Here is a 27253-nt window from a genome sequence, read left to right as displayed (position 1 = left end):
TTTATTTATCAAATATATTTGACTTTCTTTATGTCAATGCTTAAAATCAAAATAACACAGCAGCAGTGTATAAAAAGTTGCAACAAAAAGCTCACTCACAAACACGCACACAAACATGAAGGCTCCAAATTTAAATATTTTTATACAATTTTAAATTTCATTCATATATATATATACGATGGCGTAGCTAGTAATTTGCCATCATATGGGGGCCCGTGGGCTTAACCTCTTTGGGGGCCCCCGCATTTTGCGTAATATTTAATACTTAATGAAAAAAAACACTCATTTTTGGCCCCCCTCAAGTGGGGGTCCGGGGGGATTTCCATATTCTCCCCCTCCCTACCCTACCGTAGCTACGCCTCTGTTTATAGATATATACACATAAATAAAACGCTTTCTTAATATATTAATTCCTTTATCAAAAAGATTATACTGTTTGTATCCATTATAATGTTGAATACTATTTTACATAAATACATATGGAAATCCTGGGGGTCTCGCCATTTGCTGTAAGCTATCCAGTCTGTGCGGATCATGAGATGTCAGCCCGACGTGGGAGCCGAATAGCGAGTGCCTGTACATCAACATGCTGTCAAGCGAAGCCGCCATTGTATCCAAGGAAGCCGAGTGATCATTGGGAAAACCCAGAACTGCGTTGGACGTTAACGGGAGACTTCCACTTCCTGTGAAATATCCCGGAAACAAAGACAAAGGAAAAGAGTCGTAATTCTTCGTCTTCAGATCGACAACTTTCGGAGGAGGATTGGGAATTCCCTCAAAAACGTCTCGTTTCCGTTTCTCCCCCTTCTGGTAGAAGCTGGTGTCAGACGTTGCTAGTTGTGTCTCAGACGTCAACGATTGGTCTTCTGGGTTAAAATGGTCAGACCTAAAAATTTTAGAATAATATCCTCCAAAGGCCGTGACGGGAAAAACCTGGCCGAGGTTAAACTGATCTTTGACCAGGTTGGAGTTGCCCTCTTTCCCGATCAGCCGATCAATACCGAAAGACAATCGAAGTTTTTTGTACATATGTTCTTTGCTAGAATCTTGGATCGATTCGTTTGCAGCGTCACTGGATATGTTCATGAGTGAGTCGTGTCTTTCGGAAATGTCCTTATCCGGACATTTATCTCCGCTTCCGGTTTCCTGAACGCGATTAACATTGTCCTCATTTTCAGACAGATATTCAGAAAACTTCTCAGCAATAACTTCCTCCTTAATCCTTGGATGAACAGTTTCTCTAGGAGTTAGGGCATCAGGCTGAAGATTACTGTGCCTGGCAGTCGCCCTAGAGTCATAGGTTGTGTCCTCCATTGCGACCACGCCCGTGCTTGAGGAACCATCGCCTTTTCCGCGGCTTAGATCTACAGCACGCTGGAGTGGTTGAGAGTTGTGGGTCGCCCGGTTCGCCTGTTGATCGTGACTCTTTTTGGAGGAGGGAAAAAGATCCGCCTCTGACGGGGACCATGAAAAAGACGACGAAGCTCCGCTCGATGTTTTCTTACCAAAACACATTGAATCCTCTGAATAGTCTCTTGAATAGCGGTCAGGGGCGTCTTCGTTTTTTACGAAGCAGGCTCTGCTTTCCTGCCTCATCCACAGCAAACTAGACGAGTCGTAGGGCGATCGGTGGTCATCGTGACCTTTGGTCGCCAAGTGGTCGTCGTGACTTTTATCCACGAGGTGGTCATCGCTATCCAATCGCTGCATAGGAACAGCGTGGCCAGAGTTCTCGGTATCACTCTCGCCGCCTTCTCTCGTGTCGGAAGATTCCACACTTCCGCAGCCAGAGGCGTTTCCTCCTGATGAGCCAGTGATGGCCCTATTCTGTATTTTGACACGCCTTTTTCGTCGTCTGTAATTCCCTTCCTCAAACAGTTCGTCACAGTTGGGGTCCATGGTCCAGTAGTTGCCTTTACCTAAGATGAAAGAAACAGAAACTGTTAGACGCAAGGAAATACATATCATTGTTTTGGAATTGTATTTAATCATGGGACAAGAAAACTAGGAAGATTTTTTTTCGTTGATGACATCTGATAAAGACGCTCTCAAAGAAATGGATTTGGACACGAGCTCAAACGATGTGGAATAATGTAGTTCGTTAATGACGGCTATTCTTTTGCTTTCAATCTGAATATCACATCCATTTATGTTAATGAATATAATAGAAAAAAAGGTGGCACCTTAAGTAAATAACACAATAACAATCTCAAGTTTTGTATATTCAAGTTACATGTTATTTTAACAATACAACGTTACAACGACAGTTTGTGTGGAAACACAAACTCAAAATTGGCCCCCGAAGTGGTCCACCCTGTCAGGTAAAAAGGCAGGTTTCAATACTTTCAGAAAGAATATCAGAATAAAATTCTATCAAAGGCAAATAAAAGACAGAAGAATGGAGAAAGAAGGTTGACAGATCTTGTGTGGTGCCCCAACGGTCCAACAGATCAAGGGATAGGTGAAAGTGAAGGTGAAGTTAAAAGTGAACCTGGCCTAACTGTTTACATATAATGATTATCTAATTGATGTTATTGTTTTGTTAAGGGTCAATATCTTATTCAAAGCCTCTAGAAAAAAATAATTCCTTTAATTAAGTGTTCTGCTTTTTCTATGTAGCATTGCAGTTTACGCGATAATATGTAAAACTACTTATTTACTGTTGTTTTAAAATGTGTTCCACTTACATGTATACTAAATAGATTTTTCCTAACGTAACGTAAAGTAAACATTTTTTTGTATATGTAATAGTTGGTATGTGGGAATCGTGGTCGAGAGGCTAAGTACGCTAAAACTTGGCTTGGCTTGGCTACCTATGAAGGGGGCTCGAGGTGTTTAATGAGCGCCTAAAGGCAGCATGGAAAAATCTTCTAGATACCCACTCCCCCACTGGTCCACAAATGAGATTGGACCAAAGCGCTCTGAGCATGCTATACGCATGAAAGTAGCGCTATATAAAATCCATAATTTATTTATTATTTATTTATGATAGAACTTATTTAACTTAGCAATACAATTTAAAAAATTATTATTTTTTTGACAAAAATCTAAAATCGTTTGCATTAATGTGTTAAAAATAAGGTAAATAGTTGTCTCCCTTATTAATTATCCTCCCATGTTTGTTACTATTAATATTGAATAGTTGTAAAAATGGTGTGTTTTTATGACAAAACAACTTGCATAGTTGATTTTAAAAATATAGTTTTTCGCTTTCAGGAAAACAAAAAACGTAAACAATATCCTCCTTGAATGCCCCCCCCCCCTAATCCACCTTAGGCAGACCCTACTACCACTCCAGCCCAACATAACCAACACTCTGTACGGCAGTGCTGAACAAATGAAGAAAAAATCACACTATTTTTACTTGGCACAGTCTGCAAAAGAGCTGACAGCTCAGCAGCAATTAGCTGGCTAGAAGAAGCAGCAATACAGCTGGCTAGAAGCAGCAGCAATACAGCTGGCTAGAAGAAGCAGCAATACAGCTGGCTAGAAGAAGCAGCAATACAGCTGGCTAGAAGAAGCAGCAATACAGCTGGCTAGAAGAAGCAGCAATACAGCTGGCTAGAAGAAGCAGCAATACAGCTGGCTAGAAGAAGCAGTATTACAGCTGGCTAGAAGAAGCAGCAATACAGCTGGCTAGAAGAAGCAGCAATACAGCTGGCTAGAAGAAGCAGCAATACAGCTGGCTAGAAGAAGCAGCAATACAGCTGGCTAGAAGAAGCAGCAATACAGCTGGCTAGAAGAAGCAGTAATACAGCTGGCTAGAAGAAGCAGCAATACAGCTGGCTAGAAGAAGCTGCACCCGAATTGAAACACAGAAACCTTCTCCTAGATTCTACCCCCTCCTCCCCGGTCCACATGTCCACAAAAACAAATTCTTATCCACTGTTGATCAATTCACAGACCTATATATATATAGAGAGATTGTTTTTCAAGCTGTTAGGGAAGTCGTCCCAAATCTAGGGAAATCAATCTTTTCTGTCTTAGAAAAAGTAATGATCTTTAGTTTTCAAAGTTTAGAAATAATGCAATACCATTTTCTCGGATTTTAATTAGAATGGGTAATTAATCACTGAACTATATATTCAAGCAAATATATGAAATAAAGCTATTTAGTGTTAGTTTCCATTAGGACAATGTTTCAAAAATCCTAAATCGAAATAATTCAAGTCTGTTGTTTTTAATCATCTTATTTGAATTTATTTTTAATCATCTTATGTGAATTTATTTTTAATCATCTTATGTGAATTTATTTTTAATCATCTTATGTGAATTTATTTTTAATCATCTTATGTGAATTTATTTTTAATCATCTTATAAGAATTTAAATAGATTGATTACCTAAATCTTTTAAAATTATGTATCTAAAAATTGCAAAAATAATAATTATGAGACGAGAGTGCTCTTCATTTTGATGTTCAATTACTAGATCTAGATCTAAAGATTAAATTATATGTTACATAGGTTAGGGTTAAAAAAAACAACTTTACTTTTTACAACTACTTTACAAAACAACGCCTTGTTTCAGGTTTTTTTATTTTTTTTTACATTTTATTTGTAGTGTTAAAAGATATCCATGTCTAGTCTAGATATATTAGATGCATTCACCTGTTCAGACTTATCGGGGAAAACAGAGAATGATTTAATATACTCTGTAAATAAAATTACTTCTCTTTGGTTATAAATGTTCAAAACGGTGGTGTTAAAAATTACCATGTAAACATTCTCCCTAAACCTTGCAATGAAAAACGAGACATGATTAACATTAACCCTAACCCTAACCTAAGACATCTTGTAGATCATTGTTTCTCAAAATAAAGGAAGAAAGAAAACACACCGAAAAAGACATGAAGACATCGCTAAGAAATAAACCAATTCTGCACTGTTTCGTAAATACCTGCTGATATACCACCATGATAACAAGTCTGCTTTTGATTCTATTGGCGAGATAATGTGCTTGCGTGCGCGCGCGCGTGTGTGAGTTAGTCGCTGTGAGTGAATACATTTACCTGGGGTGCCTTTGTCTCTAGGGACCTTAATGAAGCAGTGGTTTAGGCTCAAGTTGTGTCTGATGGAGTTCTGCCATCCCTGCCTGTGGAACACAAAACGAGGCACAGTTAAACAAGCTATTTATAGACTCAGTGTTGTTTGTTTGTGCCTGCTCTGTTTATTTTACAACATACGCATGCCCCGAAGGGTAATCTGGGGAAACGCCCCTGCGGCGTGAAAACAAAGAAGAGATACTTTCTGTTTTGACTTTTAGACCTAACCTGGACTGACTCTGGTCCTGACCTGGTCTAACCTGGCTCTCAATGGGCACCAGTGAAAAGAAAAGTTTCCCTTTCAGACCTTGAGATCTATAGGGCAGATGATGTAAAGGTCATCTGTTTATCTGGCCAACGGTACCATTTAGAGTTGGATGATATAGGGGCGCCCTAAGATCCCGAAAGTAGAAATCCCAGTCTTTACAAGGATTCGAACCCAGGACCCCAAGTTTCGGAAGCCAAGCGCTTAAACACTCAGTCAACGCGCCTCCAACATTAGACGTTTGTTATTGGTCATTGTTTCAAGTATTCTCAACTGGATCATTATTATTATTTTAATTTTGTCATGTATTATTGATCATCTGTCTTTTATTTCAACTGTTCTATTAAGTCTTACACTTTAGATTATTATTATTTTTGATGATCTGAGTTTGAAGGCAATTAAACTATAAAAAAAAAATAGATTTAGCGTTCTGTGGCCTACGGTTAACGAGGGTGTCATGTGGCCAGCACAACGACCAACCGCCTTTAATTTTCTCCAACTAATGTCGGGTACGAAGTAGTAAAGGCCTACAAAATGCTAGAGCGGGCCTTGATTAAAACAACGAGGCCAGGATGAACTGTGGATGCTGTAATGACGTTAAGCCTAAAGATAAAGGCTCATAATGTCGATACTAACTTAACATACGATGTGGACAGCAAACTATTTTAGAATCTTGAGCTAACAAGAAACTCATAACATGGGTATTGGGGGGGGGGGGCATGGGGGTAATAGCCTATCCTGATATGGAAGGCTGCCTGGTCGTGCGGCTTGCGCGCTGGACTGTCGTTCGGTCCTCTCGATGGTCCCGAGTTAAAACCCTGCCCGCAATCCCCCGTCGTCCTGAGGGAGGTTTGGACTAGGATGTAAATTATCTTCAACTCTGAAGGCAAATTCAAAACTTGTAAAACATTTTACAAAACTTCGACTTTGATCCTTGCTCGCCGTTCGGCACAAAGGGCGAAAAAGCACCCCCCCCCCACCACACCCCCACAGGATCGGTCACAAGCGACATCCAAAACTTCTTTCAAGCTATTGCTTGTGTTTGCTTCATTTTGGCCATGGTCGGTCCCAAGCCCGGACAAGAAGGGAAGAGGATTGGGATTGGGGCAAGCGACGCCACCATTTAAAACCCCCGTTTGAGAAACGCAAAGAATCAAAATGAAAAGATAACTTTTTTTTTTGGGATACAAGCCATGTTTATGTAAGGCTCCTCTGAGTGGAATTATCTTTTCCTGGATTCAGAAATAGTGATCTAGAGAAATGCTTTTTAAGAGACCGTGAATACAATTATGTCTGGGAAAATTAAACACTTGGGGCAAATAAATGGAGCGTCAAAGACTCCCATAACTTAAAACGTCGTGGATGTATTAGGGTTCAGCTGCAAAACCCTTTCAAAGATCTCGTTTCCAGTGAAGCCTTTCAGGTGTCACAGTGTTCAGAAGCCTCTCAGAGGTCACAGAGTATAGAAGCCTCTCAGATGTCACGGTATTCAGAGGACTCTCGGTCATGTATTCCAGAAGCCTCTCAGAGGTAACAATGTTTAGAAGTCTCTCAGAGGTAACAGTGTTCAGAAGTCTTTCAGAGATTATGGTGTTTAAAAGCCTCTCAGAGGTAACAATGTTCAGAAGTCTCTCAGAGGTTATGGTGTTTAAAAGCCTCTCAGAGGTAACAATGTTCAGAAGTCTCTCAGAGGTAACAGTGTTCAGAAGTCTCTCAGAGGTTATGGTGTTTAAAAGCCTCTCAGAGGTCACAGACACAGTGTTCAGAGGCTTCTCTGAAGGGCACTGAACAAAACCCTTGAGAAATAACGGTAAAGAGCTGCAGGCAGTCAGTCAGAACAAGCAGAGTTGTGACAAAATTGCTCCACCCCCAATGTGACGTATGTATATATATCACTGTTGACATAAGAGTCAGTTATCGTCTATAGATAAATCATGTTAACTTTATAACACACCGGGTTGCCTGCCAGTAAATGAATAAAAAAAAGTTTTCAATCTTTCCCAAAACGTACAAAAGATCATCTTCTCTTTTCAACAAACTTTTTCAATATTTATTTTTAAATGTTTATATTATTCAGTACCCTCTCCTCCCCCCCCCCCCCTTTTTTTGGCCCCATTTCCACCTCGCCTTACCCCTGTATTCAACTTAATAACCACGGCTGCTTCCCTCTTTATTATTTCTGTACCTGAATTTTACAGATATTATTCGTCTCTTGATAAGTTTCCAATTTCTCCGCAGCCACCTTCCGCGACGTAAATATTTACATTAACTATAAATAATTAAACAGATACCAAACAAAATATAACGAAACAGTTGTTATAAAATATCCCGGTGTTTACTTAAAAATATAACTGGAATATTTTTTTTAATGGGAAGTAGATGTCTTATGTACATATATATCATTTTGGAGCCTGAAAGGGAAGTAAGAAGTGAGGAGCCTCGTATTTATTTACCAGACGACAAACAAAGTTGTCTCAAAAAAAATGATGATAACTGCATCGCTTATTTCTGAGAGCAGTGCCGGCTCTACCGCCTTATCTGTCAGGCAGCGACGAGGGCGGGCGCTGAGATAGAGAAGACTTTATCGGGGGGAGGGGGGGGGCTCTTCAAAGGCCAAGGTTTAAACAATCTTCTAAATTTTGTTAATCCCTGTTTAAATAGAGCGTCCGCTGCGGTTTAATTTATGAAGTCTCAGTGAAAAGATTTATTAGTCTGGCGGTAAAGATTTATTTTTGTGGTGGAAAAAAAAGAAAGATGGCTTGTTATTTTTTAAAGTGTACAATAGAGAAAAAAAACATCGTTTATAATTTTCTTTAGCAAATATTTGTACTTATTAAAGAGATTTATAACTAAATTTATGTTCTTATTGTTGCTGTTGTTGTTGTTTCTCTTATTGCTGTTGTTTTTTTTTTTTGTTGTTGTTTTTGCTATTTGTCTGTTTCGAAAGGACGGGCGGATCACATAGCATTTATTTGTTTTTGTTTTTATTTTATTTCGCTTTGTTGCGTGTTTTCAAAGTGCTACTCTATGGACTGTAGTGCATTACTTGGAGTGTGTAGAATAAAAATCAAACCACTTGCAGCGCCCTCCCCCACGCGTTTAAAATGCATCAGATTCTTTTTGAGCTGAAGATTGGATCTGATTAAAACGTAAAATTAACTACTTTAACAATTTGTCTTGCTGCCAACTGAAAGATTGATATTTGAAGATACAAAAAAAGGTTAATTTGTACTTTTTCTTAAATTACGGTAATAAATTTTAAATTATTTATTAAGAATCACAAAATAACTTAACATCTATCAAACTTAATATCACGACATTTTTTTCTCATCTTTCGCTTCTACCTGTCCAGTTCAAATAGTCACTTCCGCTTTGGTGTTTTCCTTTTCCTTTTAGTCACATAAACACTTCCGCTCTGTTGTCTCTAGCTGCCTTTACGTCACATAGTCATTTCCGTTTTGATGCCTTCCCCCCCCCCCATGTCTTTAAGTCACATAGATATCTTCATTGTGATGTCATATAGTCTATTCCGCTCAGTTGTGTATTCCTGTCTTTAAGTTTTAGTGTCTTCGACTGTCAATAAGTCACTTAATCAATAAGTTAAAAACTTAGCTAATGACTAAGTTGATGACTGAGATGATGACTAAGTTAATAACTTCTGGTGACTAAGTTGATGACTAAGTTGATGACTAAGACGATAACTAAGATGATGACTAATTAATGATTAAGTTGACGACTAGGATGATGACTAAGATAATGATTAAGTTGAGTTACTAAGTTGGTGACTAAGTTGATATCTAGAGACTTACTTGTTATCGAGGTAGTACGGAAAGCGTTCCATTATGAAGTTGTAGATGTCGTTCAGGGTAGCTCGGCGCCCAGGCGACGCCTTGATGGCCATGCTGATGAGGGCTATATAAGAGTAAGGGGGCTTCTGCGACTGCTCCCTGTGGCGGTGGAGTTCATTCAGCATGGCGTTGTACTTCAGCTGTAAGACAAGGAGGGGGAACATCACGTGACTAAATTCTAGCAGACGTGAATATTTAAAAGAATGGATTCCAAGTGTAAGTTATTTAAAACAACAAAAAGAAAAGGGGGTATTTGCAGAGTGTGTCAAACGATCAGCCGCCTTTACTTCCCCCCCCCCCAGCTGATGTCACGTACCCATTAGAGCTGGGTGAACTCAAAGGCGCCCCAAAGATTCCGTAATTTAAATTTAAAAAAATCAGTCTTCACCAGAATTCGAACCCGGAACTCACGGGAAACCAAGCGCTTTACCAGCAAGCCACCGCGCATCCAAAATATTTTCACTTTTTAATAATGACTCGAGTACGAATCCAAGCTGGGCTAGTTTTCTAAATTTCGGGATATGTATTACATCTGTGCCTCTACAGAAGTTTTGTTGATACAGTATAGTAATACTGTTGATACTGTATAGTAATACTGTTGATACTGTATAGTAATACTGTTGATACTGTATAGTAATACTGTTGATAGTGTATAGTAATACTGTTGATACTGTATAGTAATACTGTTGATACTGTATAGTAATACTGTTGATACTGTATAGTAAAAGTGTAGATACTGTATAGTAATAGTGTTGATACTGTATAGTAATAGTGTTGTTGATACTGTATTGTAATAGTTCTGATATTGTATAGTAATAGTGTTGATACTGTACAGTAATAGTGTTAATAATGTACAGTAATAGTGTTAATAATGTATAGTAATAGTGTTGATACTGTACAGTAATAGTGTTGATACTGTATAGTAATAGTGCTTGTTTTGAGTGACCAGCATAAGTATTTTACGTAGTAACGCGACTGACTTTTGTTATTACGTTGAATGCAGGATAGAATCAAATTTATATTTCACTTTTAGCTCAACGTAATCTATTGTTTCGATTTAGCTGCCAATAGTGAATTTTCAATATGTTTAGTTAAAAATGAAACTTTACTCTAATTTTAAAGTTAATAAATAAACGAGTTAAACCCAAAAAAAAAATAAAAATAAATAAAAAACAACGATTCAAAGATTTTTTCAATCACGATTTCATTCGATCTGTTCATATTCAAACCAGGACTAATCAGATCAGTTTGTGGTACGTATCCTATGCGATCCAATCTGATTCGATTCGCATCCAATCAGATCAGATCCATTACCTATTTGATTTCATCAAATCCCTTCCAAAATTTGAAGTATGATAGTAATATGTTTGCGAAATAATTTTTTAAAATAATTTATTGACCATAAAGAGTGGTGTTTTTGTTTTTTATTCAAAGTAATGGAAGCGTTTCCAAAACAGTTTTCGAACCCTAGGGGTACCCTAATTTTAAAACGCAATTTTTATATTAGAAATAGCAAAATAAGACAGACTATATACAAAAAAAAAGGCATATAAAGCCCAAAAAAAGAGGCCCAAAGATCCTTATGATATCAAAACTAGAATTAAATAGCGCGAATTCTGAGGTTTTCCTAAGAAAAAAAGAGTGTAGTAAGAACTTGACACTCAGTACTAAATGCTACATTTACATATTTTATGAACTCATGTTATATCGAGACTAACCGTCATAGTAGGCCTGAACACTGACCTGCAACGTGGCAACCTGTGGGCAGTGAACATCAATAGCTTGTTGCCACGTTACAGGTCTAGTCTCCATTGACCACAATTTGCGACGTCGCAGGTCAGTATTGAGGCCTTTTATAAAGATTGGTCTCGATTAAACCCCATCAGAGTAGACAGATGTTTAATGACAAACTCTAAAGACGCATTCAGTTAATGAATCAGTATTTCAATCTATACGAAAAACAGAGCATGGAAAAAATCTATAAATATTTATGGTTGAAACAATATAGATCTACTACCCTTTTATAAACACAGATTTAATGTGTTACAGAAATGAAACCAGCGAGCCGGTGTGAATTTCAAGGAAGAATATTTTAAAAGAAAAAAATTAATTATTGCAATACAATTCACATAGTTTTAGGTAATAGCCGTGTGTTGGCTTCTGGTTCAAAACTCTTTGTAGACTACAATTTTGAATTTTTGGATTTTAGGACGCCGCTGAGCAGGGCCGGTCTTACAGATTGCTGGGCCCTATGCGAAACGGATTGCGCGGGGCCTAATCTGGGTGGGGATAAGAATAATAACTGAAAATGTAAACTTTTTGTTAGAAAATAAATTTATCTTTCTACTTTATTCATACTTTACTAAGTGCAACATCATGATCAAATTTACTTTACGAGACATCTACAATAGATGGTAATTTTCCAACAAAATCGGCATAGTTGATACAACGCGTACCCTTGGGGATGTCATATCATAACTCTGTACATAATTATGGGGGGAAAAAAGCTAAATAGCATTAACAAATAAAACGGACGGGTGTAACATAATAACCATTTTTTTTTTTTGGCTTTACAAAGAAAATACTTATTAGATTGATAATTTCACTAATCTCGGATAAAACAAATAAAGGTCTTACTATTGTCTAATAACAAGTAATATCTAGGTAAATACAATTAAGATCTTTTAACATTTCGCTTAGTGGATCAACCAGGAAATGTTTTTGCTATTTTGTTTGAAATGTTCAGATTGTGAAAAAAGAGAGAGAGAGAGAGAGAAGAAAAGGTATTACAGTTGGTCAGGTTAGACTCACCTGAGACATAAAAAGCCCGGACCCGGACAGATATCCCGGATGCGCCGCCTGCTGGTGGAGGTGACCTGACAAAGGCTGCAGCCCCAGGGGCTGGGCAGCCCCGGCGCCGGCACCGGCTCCCACATACTGGGGGTAGCCGGTGGGCATCAGATTGGATCTGTAGGGCAGCACTGCAAACTGGGGCATGGCTCCTGCGGCCGGGGATCGGAAGCCCTGCATGGTGCAGACGTGACTGACGTAGCGTGCAATGGGTGACTACCTGGAGATAGATGGTTTTAAAAGGTGAATATTAAATGGGCTTTGTCAATTTAAAAGGTGCGTTGAAACATCTAATAATCTGCATAATTATAAGTCGAGTATTAAACGCTTGGATTCCAAACCGAGAGATCTTGGGTTCGAATCCTGAGGGGCTGGGATTTTCATTTCGGGATACTAAAGAAATTTCCTCGTTCAACCTGCTCTCATACGTACCTGATAGGTATAAGGGAAGTTGTGCTGGTCACGTGACACCCTGGTTAACAATTCACTGTAGTCCCCTTAAGAGCGACCACTGAGACATTATCTAATGAGATGGAAGGTCTGCAGCAGGGATGACAGGTAATGAGAATCTCTTAAGGAATGTTCAGGTTCATAAAGATGTCTGACCGGCGCTAACTATTGCGGGCCCTATGCGAAACGGATTGCGCGGGGCCCAGTCTGGGTAGGGATAAGGATAACAAGTGAAAATTAAAATTTTACTTAAGTCAAAATGTGTCTTTCATTTTACTTGTATTCAATGAAAGTTGACAATTCCCTTTTTTTTTTTTTTATCTTGCGTAGGATCGGAATTTTTCCATATTAAATAACACTCTGTGTGTGTATGTACATGTAGTTTTCCGAAGATTTATATATTTTTTTAATTTTTTTTTTTTTGATTTTCAAGAGATTTTAATAATTTCCATGACTTTTTCTTACATTTTGCAATTTCAGAAGATTTCCTGGACCTCCTGAAAAATCGCGAGAACCTTGCTAGAAGTTATAATGGTTTAATTTAATAATTTATAAAAGTGCGGGCCCACAGCAGCCGCATTGGTTGCAGTGGCCTTAAGCCGGCCCTGCTGCCAAGTCATCAGTTACTTACCCTTATAAAGTTCGGAGTCCAAGAGCTTTACAACATTGCCGTTCAAGAATGAAATATAGCTTTAAATAGGAGAAATGTTTTTTTTTTAAATTTGTATGTTTGTTTTTTGTTTTTTCTAAATGTCTATATGTTATCCTAGCTCATAAATGTTTGTTATCAACGCAAAATAAGACTAAGACTAAGATTAAGACTAAGACAAAAAGAATAAGACCACGATTGCTTTATTGATCCTTATGGAATTTTTAGTGATTACAAGGACTCTTTTCTCATATAAAGACAACACAACAGAAACATACACATAAATAGAACAGACACAACATAAAGAGTTCATTCAGCGACTACACACATGCATCTTGGTGTTGATATAGTCTGACCGAGTATGGTACGAACGAGTTTTTGTATCACTCTGTTCTTGTTTTGATTGACAATAGTCGCTCACTTCGCGACGACTTGAGTAATTAAAATGGAACGGGTGGCTATTGTCTTCCAAGATTTTTGCGATTTCTCTAAGACATATCTGTTCAAAAAGTTCCTTTAAATATGGTAATGTTGTGCGTGTGAATTTTTTTATGCCCTTTTTAATAATGTTCTCTAGGCGGCGCAACTGTTCAAATGAAGCGTTGCCTTGCCAACAAGTTATTCCGCTTGTAGGTTGGGTTTGTACTATACGTAGTCACGCTGTATAGTTTTAAGCTATTGGGTTTATATAGAAAAATATTTCCGTTTTAATAATGGTATTAGTAAATGATCAACAGAAACAGGTGAGCTTTTAAATCATCAGGGAGTTATAGGTCGCACAGTCTGTGAATGGGGTATTTTGAAGTATCTTTACTTTTTTTTATTATCAGTGTAATTGTTATCTGTTAATGTGAATTTTACTATTCTACAATTAATTTCTTAACATAGTGTTAGGCACTTAGTTTATATTATTAGTTAAAGACGCACCATAGAAGACGTATATTGAACGGGACTAGTGACGCTTGGGATATTTTGGGTTAGAGACTGGAAAATCAGTTAGCGATAGGATTCTCTTGGGTAAAGACGTGTTTTATTTGACAGAGACTCTGACTGTGGCCTTTTATTGGATTAAACGTATTATTCATTGTTCATCAGTGTTGACCACATTTTTTCACTAGTTAAAATCGATGTGTATTGACTATGTGCTGCCGTACAACTACATTGAATACACCCGAACATGAAACCCAAACGCTTGCTGAGTAATTGATTGAAATCTAACAATCATCTACAGTTGACTTCAGTTCAGGATAAACATCCATCACACTAGGAATGAGATCTATATAATATCTACGGACATTAAATCCAAGTCCTTTCATTGTGTCTGTTTGATAAAGGGGATTGGGTGAAGACGGCGCAACCTATAAAACTGGGTGTCGCATTATTTATTAAAAAAAAACAAGGTTACAAAAATAAAAACAAGGTTGTGGAAGCACAAACTCAAAATAGGCCCCCGAAGTGGTCTACTCGGGCAGGTAAAAAGGCAGCCTTCAAGATTAGAAACTATGAACTACAAATTATTAATCACCCTAACCCTACCTCCGCCCATGCAAGAAGAAGAAACCTGTGCGTAACGAAAGTGTTGCCGATACTATAGTATTGTTAGTCCCACTGACGACATAGTACTACATGGGTACTGAGATATATTACTGTTATTATTACTACATTGGTAATATTTGTATGTATTCAGTGCATATTGGGATATTCGGCTATATGGCTCAGTGTGAGTCTGACTTAATTCACTTTATTGAAGGATTCTCTAATTGATGGTTTTATACAGGACCAATCTCTCATTCAAGGTCGCAAGGAATAAACTTTTCATTTAGTTAGATGTTCTATTATTTATTCATATTGTGAGATTACAACCATTGCAATTGCACACCACTCTTATGAAGTGATTAACTGATTATTAAATTTTGTTTTTAAGTACTACTAAACAGACATACAAAATCTATCCTTTTTTTTTAAACAACTGTAAACATTTTATTCATAATGTAAGCAGCTTGAATAACAGAAAACACTTAATTTAGTAACACAAATATTTTACATAATTATCTCTAACATTTACAGAAATGTATAGGTACGTTATAGAAACTGCCATGAGTTTTTCTATTAATAGTTGGAAGTTGTAAAAATGGTGTATTTTTTACTTAAAAAAACAGTAACATAGTTAATATAAAACAAGATTAATCTTTTTTGCTTTCCGAAAAAAAAAAAAAGTAGCCCTGGCACCAGAACTGTAAAACGTTCTATAATTCACATTGGCCTTTTAACTCTTTCTCTCCGTAATTATTTACCACATTCTGGTGGAATCAACGTTTGTATCGTCAGTTAGGAGAGAAAGAGTTAAATTCTTGGCTCGTTTCTTGCAATCTAAACGGGGGGGGGGGGGGGGGGGGGGGTCCGAACGGATGGACAAAACTAATAGCGACTTTTCCCTTCAAAAAAAAAAAATTACAAAAACATGGATGGAAACGGCTCTAACGATTTTCCTTGTAATTTGATGGTTTATGTATATCATTTGGAAAATAATTATTAGCTGATTAGAACACATAGGAAACTTGGTTTTAACCGGTATATTTGTTCAAAGTATAATACAAATTACATTTTCATTTGGTATGGAGGTGAAGACACTCTGTATCTTAAACATACATACTTCATGCATTCATTCAAAAGTGAAATAATTACATTTTGCACACTGCATTCTACGCCTGGCTCTATAGGCCTATCAATAGTACACCGTATAATTTAGGTAGATTTATTTATACATGTGTTTCTGATTGGGGGGGGGGGTGATTGAAGTGGGGGAAAATGTTCGATTTGTTAAAAACCTATCATTCATCAGATATCGAGAGCAAAGTAATCAGCTTTTAAAAAAAATATCAGCTTCATAAAAACTTTTTAGTTGTTAGCTATTTAAACGAATCCTAGGCCTTTACGTTCATGATTACGCTAAAGAATTTAGGTCTATGACTATTTTTTTTTTAGCATCATTCGAATCTATTGCGGCAGCGTAGCTTATAAACTAGACTCTGAACAAGTCCTTCCTTTATGATGATGTAGGGAACGGGTCGCTCAAATGTCACTCCTCTTTGAAAGACTGGCCCTAACAGTGATGAGGACAAGGGTGGGCATTCCTTTGACGAAAAGGTTGGGGATCAAAGCACAAGATCCGCTTCATGCGTAGGGAAAACTTGTTCGTGAAATAAAACTAAAAAAAAAAAAAAAAAAAAAATCCAAGGCATTGTCTTGGCCCTACTTTACTCTCGTGCACCTTAAACGAGAGAAGGATTAGGGTTAGGGTTAGGGTTGGCATCTAGCTCTTGACAGGATTATTTATTTCACACAATCATTGAATCCCAAGAAGACTTTATAAGCAGAGGGGACATTTTATATTGGAAACAAACTAATCGATTAATTAGATTTCTCTTATAAGTTTTAGCTTTTTATTCAGTTCCGCTGAGATTTCTTGTTCTTTTATTAGGTCTATTTTCAAAGGTTATAGGTCACTTTGAGGGGTCGAATTCCAGTCAAGATGGAGGATTCTAAATTTCGGGATACTTAGGACTCTAATGAACATAGCATATATATTTGTGGAAGTACAAGCGATTGGGTGGCATGCTGGTTACATGACACCCTTGTAAACTGTCCGGCATAGAAATACATTAGCCTTAAATCATCCGTCTCCATAGACTCCATATCACAAGCAGTGGCATAACTAGGGATTTGGAGGTCCAGGAGGGTGCTCGACCTCGTTAGGGGGCCCCTGCATTTTGAGATTCGACATCATAGCATGAGATAATGGCGTTATATTTAATGTAAAAACTAATTTCGGACATTCAATTGGGGGACCCTCAAGTGGGGGCACGGGGGGATTTTCAAATTTGGACCCCACACACACCATAGTTAGATCACTGATTGCAAGGTCCTCAAAGGGTACATTTGACCTTTTTCTAAAAAAAAATAAAAAATGACCATACTATAGGGTTTAGAAAAAGGGGAAAAAAGGATGACTCTTGGTCAAAGTTGAGTTCTCAATCAAATTATAAAAATTGGCTATGATTTGTGGGTTTGTTTCGTGGATAGTTTTGATAAGTTTTTACTTCTATTGTGTTCTCATTGTCTTTGTCATGTTTAGAGTAAGTTCAATTGTGTTAAAAATATTTATCAGTTCATTTTTAGCGGCTCCCGAAAGGGGAAAAGGCGCTATTAGTTTTGTGCGAAATGTCTGTCCGTCTGTCCGTCTGTCTGTCCGTCCCGTTTAGATCTCGTAAACTAGAAGAGATATTGAAAATCCGACTTCACAATATTTTAGACCATTCAAAGTTCTGATGCAAAGGCTACTTTTTTTTTCCTGAAAGCGAAAATTCTAATTTTTTAAATTAATTATGCAAGCAGTTTTTTTATAAGAAAAAGCTAATTAGTATGCATTATATGTTAGACCTAATTTAAGACGAATAGTAATCTTATAAACAACATTTTCGTGAACATTTTTTCTATATAGCGGAATTTTTTATTTTTTTTTCGAGGATTCGAATATGAGATTGAGCCTTTTCAAAACAATTAACTTATTTAGTTCGAACCGAGGGTCCCGGGTTCGAATCCTGGTGAAGACTGGGATTTTCAACTTCTGAGTCTACCCAGCTCTAATGGGTACCTGACATTAGTTGGGGAAAAGCATAGGCGGTTGGTCGTTGTGCTGGCTACATGACACCCTCGTTAACCGTAGGCCACAAAAACAGATGAACTTTACATCATCTGCCCTATAGATCACAAACTAGTTAGGCCAGGTTCACATCTAACTTTACATTCACTTTCACGTATCCTTTGATCTGCGGGACGGTTGGGACACTACACAAGATCTGTTAACCTTCTTTCTCCATTCTTATCTCTCATTTGTCTTTGATATAATTTCATTCGGATTTTCTTTCTGAAAATATTGAAGCCTACCTGGGTGGACCACTGGTCGTGCGGTTTGCGCGCTGGACTGTCGTTTGGATTTATCGACGATCGAAGGTTCAAACCCTGCCTGCTCCCATCCCCCGTCGTCCTGCGGGAGGTTTGGACTAGGAAGTAAACTATCTTCAACTCTGAAGGATTATCCGAATTATGTAAAACATTTTACTTCGGGGGCCGATTTTGAGTTTGTGTTTCCACACAAACTGTCTTTTGTAACCTTGTTTATTTTTTTTTTTTTAGAAATCCAAACTAAAAAGATTAAAAATATTATTTATTTTTATTGTATTTTAAGAAAACTAGGTAATATATAGATATAATATATAGATTACTCATGTTTATGTTGGTTATGTTATTTTAGCGCCTTGAGCCTACATTATAATTGTTAACAGCGATTTATAAAGTAAATTATTATTACTATTAAAATTGTTTTATGCTTTTGTTCCCAATTTCTGGTGAGATCAATTTCTTTATTCGATAATTCTTTATTGACAAATTTAGAGAGATTAGTAACAATTAAAATATATTATAATAATTTATTTTTTTAAAATAATTTATTCGTAATATTTTGCTCTATAAAATTGATAACATATCTTTTTGAATTAAATTAACTATAACCTTTAGCAATTGTTTCTATGTTTTACTGCTTTGTAAATCCTGACGATTTTCTAACAGAGCAGTCCATAAAATGAAGTTTTACAATAAACATGACATTTAAAAAATAGATAATGTTCCAACCACTCAATACCATGTTTTGACCAAAAATAGTCATACAGATATTTTTTTTTGTTAGTTCCCCTTACGCTCTATTGTTTGTCAAAGAAATTTGTCATTTTTGTTTATTTTACAAGTTTTGGCTGTTCCTTTAGAGTTATAGATAATTTACTTCCTAGTTTAAGATTCCCGCAGGACCGAGGGATGGCAGCGGTTAGGATATGAACCCGGGATCATCGACAAGTCCCAACGACCGTGGAGCGCGCATACCGCTCGACCAGACAGCAACCTTTTGTAATAGATCTATATGCTTATAATAACTTTTACTAGAAGTGGATCGGGTGAACTTCATAAATGCCAAGGAAAACAAAAATAAAAATTCAGTATTATTATTGGTCTTACTGCATTTGCATGATATATAATGTTATATAATTGTTCAAAACTATTCGTATCTTTATAGCACTGTAACTTAAACACAAATAGTACAGTAACCTGAACATATATAGCACTGTAACTTGAACACAAATAGCACCGTAAACTGAACACATAAAGCACAGTAACCTGAACACATAAGACATAGTAAACTGACCTGTTAATAATTTATAAACAATCAGAATTTCAATAAGGATCCAAATTTGTCACACAAAAAACAAGAACGAACCACTTCCAACTAGAGTCTATATCCTGGCGTTATCTAATCGACGGTTACAAAGTTAACCACAGTGACGACTGCCAACTGACCACTTTAGACATTAATTTGACCAACACATAAACTTGGAGGAAGAGGTGGGATGGAATGAGGTATGTACACATGGAGGAGGGAGGGGGGGGGGCATTAACAGTGACCCTCCAACAACTGTTTATTTACTCCCGTGTCCACTCCATTGCCCGGCCATTAATTGACGCGATGAATGGGCTCAAAGTGCAGCGCCGAGGTGTTTTGGGTCAATATTATTCCCTCCCTCTGACCAGCGGGGAAGTAAGGGGGCGAGTTGGGGGTGGGGGTTGTATGCTACAAGAGAAATTAAAAACGAACATGGAAGTCGGGAGAACTAAACCACAAAATGGACACAGCTGATTGGTCAAAACAAACACGACCATTTAAAGCAATTGACAAGGGCGGAGCTAGAAAACCGCATTCTAACAGACGACACCACTAACGGGCAGTGAAGTCAGTGCAATTTTAAAAAAAAGCTATCAAGTTCCACTAATCATAAGGAAGACACACTCACATACAAAAATCGATATTTCCCGGTCTCCAATAATATTTACGTATTATCATTGTTATTATGTTTTATTATCGCGGTTAAAAATGGTAGAAGTTTGAAATCACTACAATACCTCTATTCAAGTCACACCTTCATGGAACCTGGGTGGTTGTGCATGGATGTCGAAAATGGCTCTAACGATTATCCTAGAAATTTGGCAGTTGATGTATTTATCGTGTGGTAAAAGAATTGCTGGCTCGTTGGTCACACTTGGAAAACCTTAGTTTGATCGTTGTAATTTTTCGAAGTATAAAAAGAAATTAATTAAATTTGAGTAGAAAGTATGTATCTTAAACGGCTTCGGGTATTTCCACATGTAGGTATTATTTATTCAAGTGTTTATTAAATGAATGTTCAGGAACACTTTTCTCACCGCCGTCTAAGTCTAGATCAGAATGGCTACTTCTTCTTCTTCTAGCCTGCTATTTCTGGGGAGCTGTCAGCTCTTTTGCTAAGGAAAAATAGTGTGCTGTTCTTAAAATTGCTACTATTAGAATATTACAAAGTATAGAAGATTTACAAAACAGTAGTAGAAAGAAGGGTGACAATGAAACGATGCCTGGAGATTACATCTGCCCAACCTGCTATCGCAGCTGTGTATCAAGGATTGGCCTCTTTAGTCACACAAGAAGTTGCAAAGGGAAAAGATCGTCTCTCGAGAGGTAAACTGCCTCAGAAGTAGATTTATAGGCCCACATTCGCGTATTTAGCATTGGTCTTTTCCAAATACAATGAAGAAAAATTTATTTTAATTTACTGAATAATAATTCATATACATTTATGTCAGTTCTAAGGCAGTGAGTTTAGACTTAGAGACTAACCACTTGTTCTGTTTTATGTTCTGCCCAAGATTTACATTGTAAATAATCTCAAAACAAAATTCACTCTATGGATAAGACATTGAAATAATTTAGGCCAATACTAGTAAAAGCTCTATTTACTTTAGTTGTTAGTGAAATCATATTATTACAATAATTATTGATTTACAATAGGGTTTAAAATTTAGTTATGTCGATACTAAAATAAATAAATTAATAAACATGGAAATTATTGTAGTATATATTTGATTGAATGCTATCCATTAAAAATTTCAAGATTCTCAAGACGACCCTGAGTCCATCCAACCCTAATGGTTGCCTGACATTATTTGAGGAAAGTAAACGCGGTTGATCGTTGTCCTGGCCACACGTCACCCTCCTTAACTATCGACCTTTGAAACGGATGGTCTTTACATCACGCGCCGTATAGATCACGAGGTCTGAATGGGAGTTCTTTAGTGTTTGATTCTACAATGTCAAAAAAACTCAAATAATATTTATGTGGTCTTAAAATCAAAGTTTTTCTTTAAATTCTAGTCAGAAAATGAAAAGACTGCTAAGGTACGAACCAAAGATATATATAAAGATATATATTAAATACAGTGCTTTTTTTGTAAAAAAAATAATAAATATAGGTGCCGGTACTCAGTGATTAGTTTTCGGTACTCAGTAGTTGATAGCCTAACCTTTAACTACTAAAAATTAATAATATACGTTAAAATACAAGAAAAGTAATAATTTTTTTCAAAAGGTGCCGGTACGCAGTACCGGTGCGTACCGTCACAAAAAAAGCCCTGTATATTTACATAATCCAATTTTTCAAATACTTTCATATATATAAAGTTTAAGTCTCTCTCTCTCTCTCTCTCTCTCTCTCTCTCTTTCTCTCTCTAACTCTCTCTCCCTCTTATATGATCATATGATCATCAGTTTTTAAAAGTCTTGCTTATTTACAATACAAACAATCAGATCTTTGCGGTGAATCTATTTTACGACATGCTCTCCGTGTCTTTACGACATGCTCTCCGTGTCTTTACGACATACTCTCCGTGTCTTTACGACATACTCTCCGTGTCTTTACGACATGCTCTCCGTGTCTTTACGACATGCTCTCCGTGTCTTTACGACATGCTCTCCGTGTCTTTACGACATGCTCTCCGTGTCTTTACGACATGCTCTCCGTGTCTTTATGACATGCTCTCCGTGTCTTTACGACATGCTCTCCGTGTCTTTACGACATGCTCTCCGTGTCTTTACGACATACTCTCCGTGTCTTTACGACATACTCTCCGTGTCTTTACGACATGCTCTCCGTGTCTTTACGACATGCTCTCCGTGTCTTTACGACATGCTATCCGTGTCTTTACGACATGCTCTCCGTGTCTTTACGACATGCTCTCCGTGTCTTTACGACATGCTCTCCGTGTCTTTACGACATGCTATCCGTGTCTTTACGACATGCTATCCGTGTCTTTACGACATGCTCTCCGTGTCTTTACGACATGCTCTCCGTGTCTTTACGACATACTCTCTGTGTCTTTACGACATACTCTCCGTGTCTTTACGACATACTCTCTGTGTCTTTACGACATACTCTCCGTGTCTTTACGACATACTCTCTGTGTCTTTACGACATACTCTCTGTGTCTTTACGACATGCTCTCTGTGTCTTTACGACATACTCTCCGTGTCTTTACGACATGCTCTCCGTGTCTTTACGACATACTCTCCGTGTCTTTACGACATGCTCTCCGTGTCTTTACGACATACTCTCCGTGTCTTTACGACATACTCTCTGTGTCTTTACGACATACTCTCCGTGTCTTTACGACATGCTCTCTGTGTCTTTACGACATACTCTCCGTGTCTTTACGACATGCTCTCTGTGTCTTTACGACATACTCTCCGTGTCTTTACGACATGCTCTCCGTGTCTTTACGACATGCTATCCGTGTCTTTACGACATACTCTCCGTGTCTGATCTCTCTACCTCGTTTGTTACATCAGACTCTGTATGTTGAGCTGTCAAGGAATTGGGAACATTGTCCTTCACATTTTTGGTTGAAATAATCAAAATTATAATTATTATATAATAAATGGCAATTCCTCCAGCCTGCTCTAAGTATTTTTATTAAAGTGGTAATTGCTCAGGACAATGACACTCTTACTATACGGAATGCCGTCCACAGTTGCTATGCCTGCATAAGAAGTATTTTAAAATAATATCAAATGTACTATACAATACATAAGATTGGCTTCAATTGTAAACTTATCAATTGACAAAACTTCTTATTTTGAAACACGCACGACATGACGTTTAGAACTATAGTATCTTATGCTGTGTAGTTTCTGCTGTGTAGTTTCTGCTGTGTAGTAACTGCTGTGTAGCGACTGCTGTAATTTATAAGACTCTCTCTATATATACTATATAGAGAGATACTGTAATTTAGAAATCCCCGAAAATCTTATAAAAAAAAGCTTATGATTCTGACACTTATTCAAAGATTTTATTATACCCTTGTGGTAAACGTTCTATGAATTTAAATACGTTATCAAGAATGAAAAAAAAAAATTGTCTACAGAAATATTTAGGTAATCAATTACTAGTGTTTTGATTTAGTAGTAAAAAAAAAACAACTGAATACAAAAACAAGAAAAAAATACTTTTTTTCTTTGAAAAGACAATACCTTCTTTATCAAAGTGATTATTTTGCTCTTAATAACTAATAAATAAGAGATTTAATAACAATGGAACATTTTTACCTCGCTGGTTAAAAATAAATAAAAAAAAAAAAAAATGAATTTGGTCCCCCCCCACACACACACACCAAATGGAATAGGAAAAAAAAACAGTCAAAAAAAAATACTAGTGTACTCCAACCAGAATATCGTGGAAAAGTTTCGCTAACAAAAAATAATCTAAGCAAAGAAACTTTGCCCCCCCCCCTCAAATATTTGGACCTAGACGTCTGCCTAGTTTGCCAGGCCTAGCGCCGGCCCTGCCCCCCCCCCACCCGGATATTATTATAGTGAAGGGAATGTGTAGATCATAGACTTATACATATATATTGTATCTACTATCTAGACTGAACATGGCTATCTTTTAAGACTACAAAAATGTCCTGAAATTTTTTTAAAAAGTTGAACCAAAACATTGTTTTCTAAAGTAGCCATAAGAAGTAAACTTTTTTTTTTCAACCCTAACCTATGTAACATGTGATTTAATTTTTAGATCTAGATCTAGTAATTGAAATTCAAAAATAAGAGTACTCTCGTCTCCTAATTATTTTTTTGCAATTTATTAGATACATAATCTAGAAAGATCTAGGTAATTAGCAATCTATTTAAAATGTAATTAAGATGATTAAAATCAACAGGCATGAATTATTTCGATCTAGGATTTTTGAAACATTATCTCAATGGAATCTAACAGGAAATGGCTTTGTTTCATATAATAGCGTGAATATATAGTTCTGTGATTAATAGCCCATTCTAAAGAAAATCCGAGAAATGATTTTGCATTATTTCTAAACTTTGAAAACTAAAGATTATTATTTTTGTAAGACAGAAAAGAGCTACGTACATAAAATTTATCTCTCTCTCTCTATATATATATATATATATAGGCCTGTGAATCGATCAGATAAGAATTTGTTTCCGGTTTCCAGTCTAGATATAATATATAAGTCTTTGGTGTAGATCTACTAGAATTCATAATATATAATATTCCAATGATAGACCTGTAGATCTAGACTTCCTTGACGATGCGCCAAAAAGTCCCTGAACCAAACTCTTCAATGAAAATGGCTTATATCTGGATATAGCAGAAGACGTTTAAGAGAAATATTTTCTAGTTCTGTAGCCAAATTTAAATTTATATCATTTTATACTTTGAAAAAAAGTTATAACGACCAAACTAGAGTTCTCTCCAAGTGTGGCCAATGAGCTAATGATTATTTTCCCAACAATATACATCAGCTGTCAAATTTCTAAGAAATTCGTTATATATATATTTTATTTAAAATGATTAGATACAATCAGATTACTGCATTGGTTTAAACTAATGGAAATTCAGTTGGATTGCAATGGTTCACTCCAACATAGGCTTGCAATAGCAATATAGACGCAAACACAAACAACATATCCCTCCCCCCCAACCAAAAAAAGAAACACACCACACACACACACACACACACACACACACACAGAGAAAGAGAGAAAGGTGTAGCTCTTGGTGAATCAGGCCCTTATTTACTTCTATAAAAGAGTGAATCAGTTCAAATAATCGTATACATGCATTGTTTGTGTCTGTCCTCAAGAGATCATGAATATGCTTTGATGAAAATGAACTTGTACATGAGGAAGGTAGCATTGAATATTATATGGCTACACTGTCATCATTATTATACCTTTATATGTTAATTAGTTTTTTTATATTGTGAAAAGATTGCAATTACCATAAGTTGAAGTTTAATCTGAATTTTTTTTAAAAAAGATAATCCAATTAATCTATACTAATGATTAATCTATGTATAACGCCGACCTTGTTCTATCAAAGGATCTGTAACATATAATGTTATGTGTCCGTGTGTGCTGTGGCTTTAGGTTGACATATTTTAAAAATTGTTAGTGTAATAGATCTTTGTCTCCTATCTGATTTTCTAAATTTGAATATGTTAGTGATTACTTTTTAAAACAATTCTGAAATATTTGAATAAATTGCAAGACTTTTTTTTTAAATATAAATTTTTAGTCAATTTAAAGAATCTTATTGAAACCAGAAGAATGATCGGCCGGCACAAAGTATTAGGAACAATAATTACTTTTGTGTAATTACACAATAACACGCTAGTAGTTTGCTGAAATAACCTATAACCACTATGGGCCTACAAAAAGGAATTGCTAATAAAAATAAAAAATAAAAACTTCATAATTTGTAACAAATTAGCAAGACTAGCTTTAGACTTGATAAGAGGCCGTAAACTATTTAAGATAGGAAGCCCTTTTAATCAACACATAAGTATTAATAATATTATTTGCATTTCAAAACAATTTTGGGGGACCTCTGCCAACTGAGGGTACATATTAATATTATGTATTGCGCATAGGTAAATCCAGCACTGCTAATAAGACGCGAATTGGTTAAAAAAAAAAAAAGGCCATTATAAATTTATATTTATATTTAAAATATGAAATTGTAAAATTTTATTTATAACAAAAAAAAATATTAATTTTTAAAAATATTGTAAGACATCTTTAAAATTTTTGTACTACAAATTTAAAAATGCATGTAAATAATAATGTCTAAAGTCGCACTATACTATATTGTAACAATTACCAGAATCTGACTTACAGTTATTGAGTGTAGGTCAGTCAGTAACCAACATCCTCTGACACCATGAAACTGTCAACTAGTCCTCCATACGAGACAGCCCCGAGTGCCGTGAGTACTCCGAGCGTTCCAGAATTACACCACCTTCTGCACGTGTCCCGCCCCTCTGTCTTTCACGTCTGTTACTCTTTTTTTTATTTGTTATGATTTGCCAGTTTTTTTCCCTCTTGTCTCTCTCTCTCTCTCTCTCTCTCTTTTGCTTCCTTACATTCTCTCTCTTTTATCTCTCGCACTCTTAACGCCCCGCGCCCTGTGTCACTGCAGCGCCCCCGTGTGTATGATTCAATGCTTATTCAGTGTCAGGGCTAACCTATGCCAGCAGTGGTGTCAAACGCCAAGCAGTTAGCCTTCGCAAATAAACCCATGCGCCCTCCAAGACGGGCAGGGGGGCAGGGCAATCAGAACATAGGGAGGGAGTGGGGAAAAAAAGTAGAGAGAGAGAGTTGCAAGTAAAACAGATTTTGAAAGACAGACATTATAATTCGAAGACATTTTCTTCAATTGTAATTGGTACCGTACCTCTTAACCGCAACTTCGGTTAAAAAGGAAGCATTCGATAATTGCAAGTACGGACTTTTTAAAACGAATTATTTCATTAATTAAAGTTGAATTACTTCAGTAATTTCGTTAATAATAATAATAATAAATAATAATAATAACCAGATAATTCCTCAGTGGAAACTGTTAAAAGGACTACAATGAATTTTGTTTCTCTTTAACGAAACTCGACCCTGGCAGCGCCAGAGAATGAACACTCGTTCATTTTCAATATAATAATAATAATAATCTTTATTATCTGTGTGGAAATTAGTCTTCGAATAGAGCATTACAAAAACAATAGATAATTAGAGCAAATAATTTGTACGATAACACACACACACACACACACACACAATAACTCATACCCCAGTTGTCTTTATAAGAAAGAAAGAACAATGTTTTTCTCAAAATAAATGTTATCAAAAACATAGAAATTGTTAGAGATGGTGGACTATTCTCAGCCG

General features: G+C 36.6%; 1 protein-coding gene across 1 annotated transcript; it reads right to left on the bottom strand.

Annotated features, from left to right (window-relative positions):
- On the bottom strand, positions 1-26341 carry LOC106052751 (forkhead box protein C1-A-like). The gene is made up of 5 exons (XM_056034303.1): positions 26211-26341; positions 11967-12225; positions 9117-9295; positions 5010-5092; positions 1-1919 (listed from the first exon to the last, which is right to left on the bottom strand). Exons 2-5 carry the CDS (start codon positions 12183-12185, stop codon positions 466-468), a joined length of 1935 nt encoding a protein of 644 aa, XP_055890278.1. The 5' UTR covers positions 12186-12225; positions 26211-26341; the 3' UTR covers positions 1-465.
- Between the last annotated feature and the right edge of the window lie 912 nt (positions 26342-27253).

The sequence above is a fragment of the Biomphalaria glabrata genome, chromosome 7, assembly GCF_947242115.1.
Source record: "Biomphalaria glabrata chromosome 7, xgBioGlab47.1, whole genome shotgun sequence".
Taxonomy (NCBI): Eukaryota; Metazoa; Mollusca; class Gastropoda; family Planorbidae; genus Biomphalaria; species Biomphalaria glabrata.
Note: the sequence above shows the minus strand (reverse complement) of the source record. Positions and strands in the feature narration are given on the sequence as shown.

Bases quoted from the DNA above. Each gene is read 5' to 3' on its own strand.
- LOC106052751 (XM_056034303.1), bottom strand. From the start codon at position 12,185: ATGCAGGGCTTCCGATCCCCGGCCGCAGGAGCCATGCCCCAGTTTGCA. The intron at 5,093-9,116 runs GTAAGTCTCTAG...TGTGTTCCACAG, and splicing joins CCGTACTACCTCGATAACAA to GCAGGGATGGCAGAACTCCA. The intron at 1,920-5,009 runs GTAAATGTATTC...CTTTCATCTTAG, and splicing joins TAGAGACAAAGGCACCCCAG to GTAAAGGCAACTACTGGACC.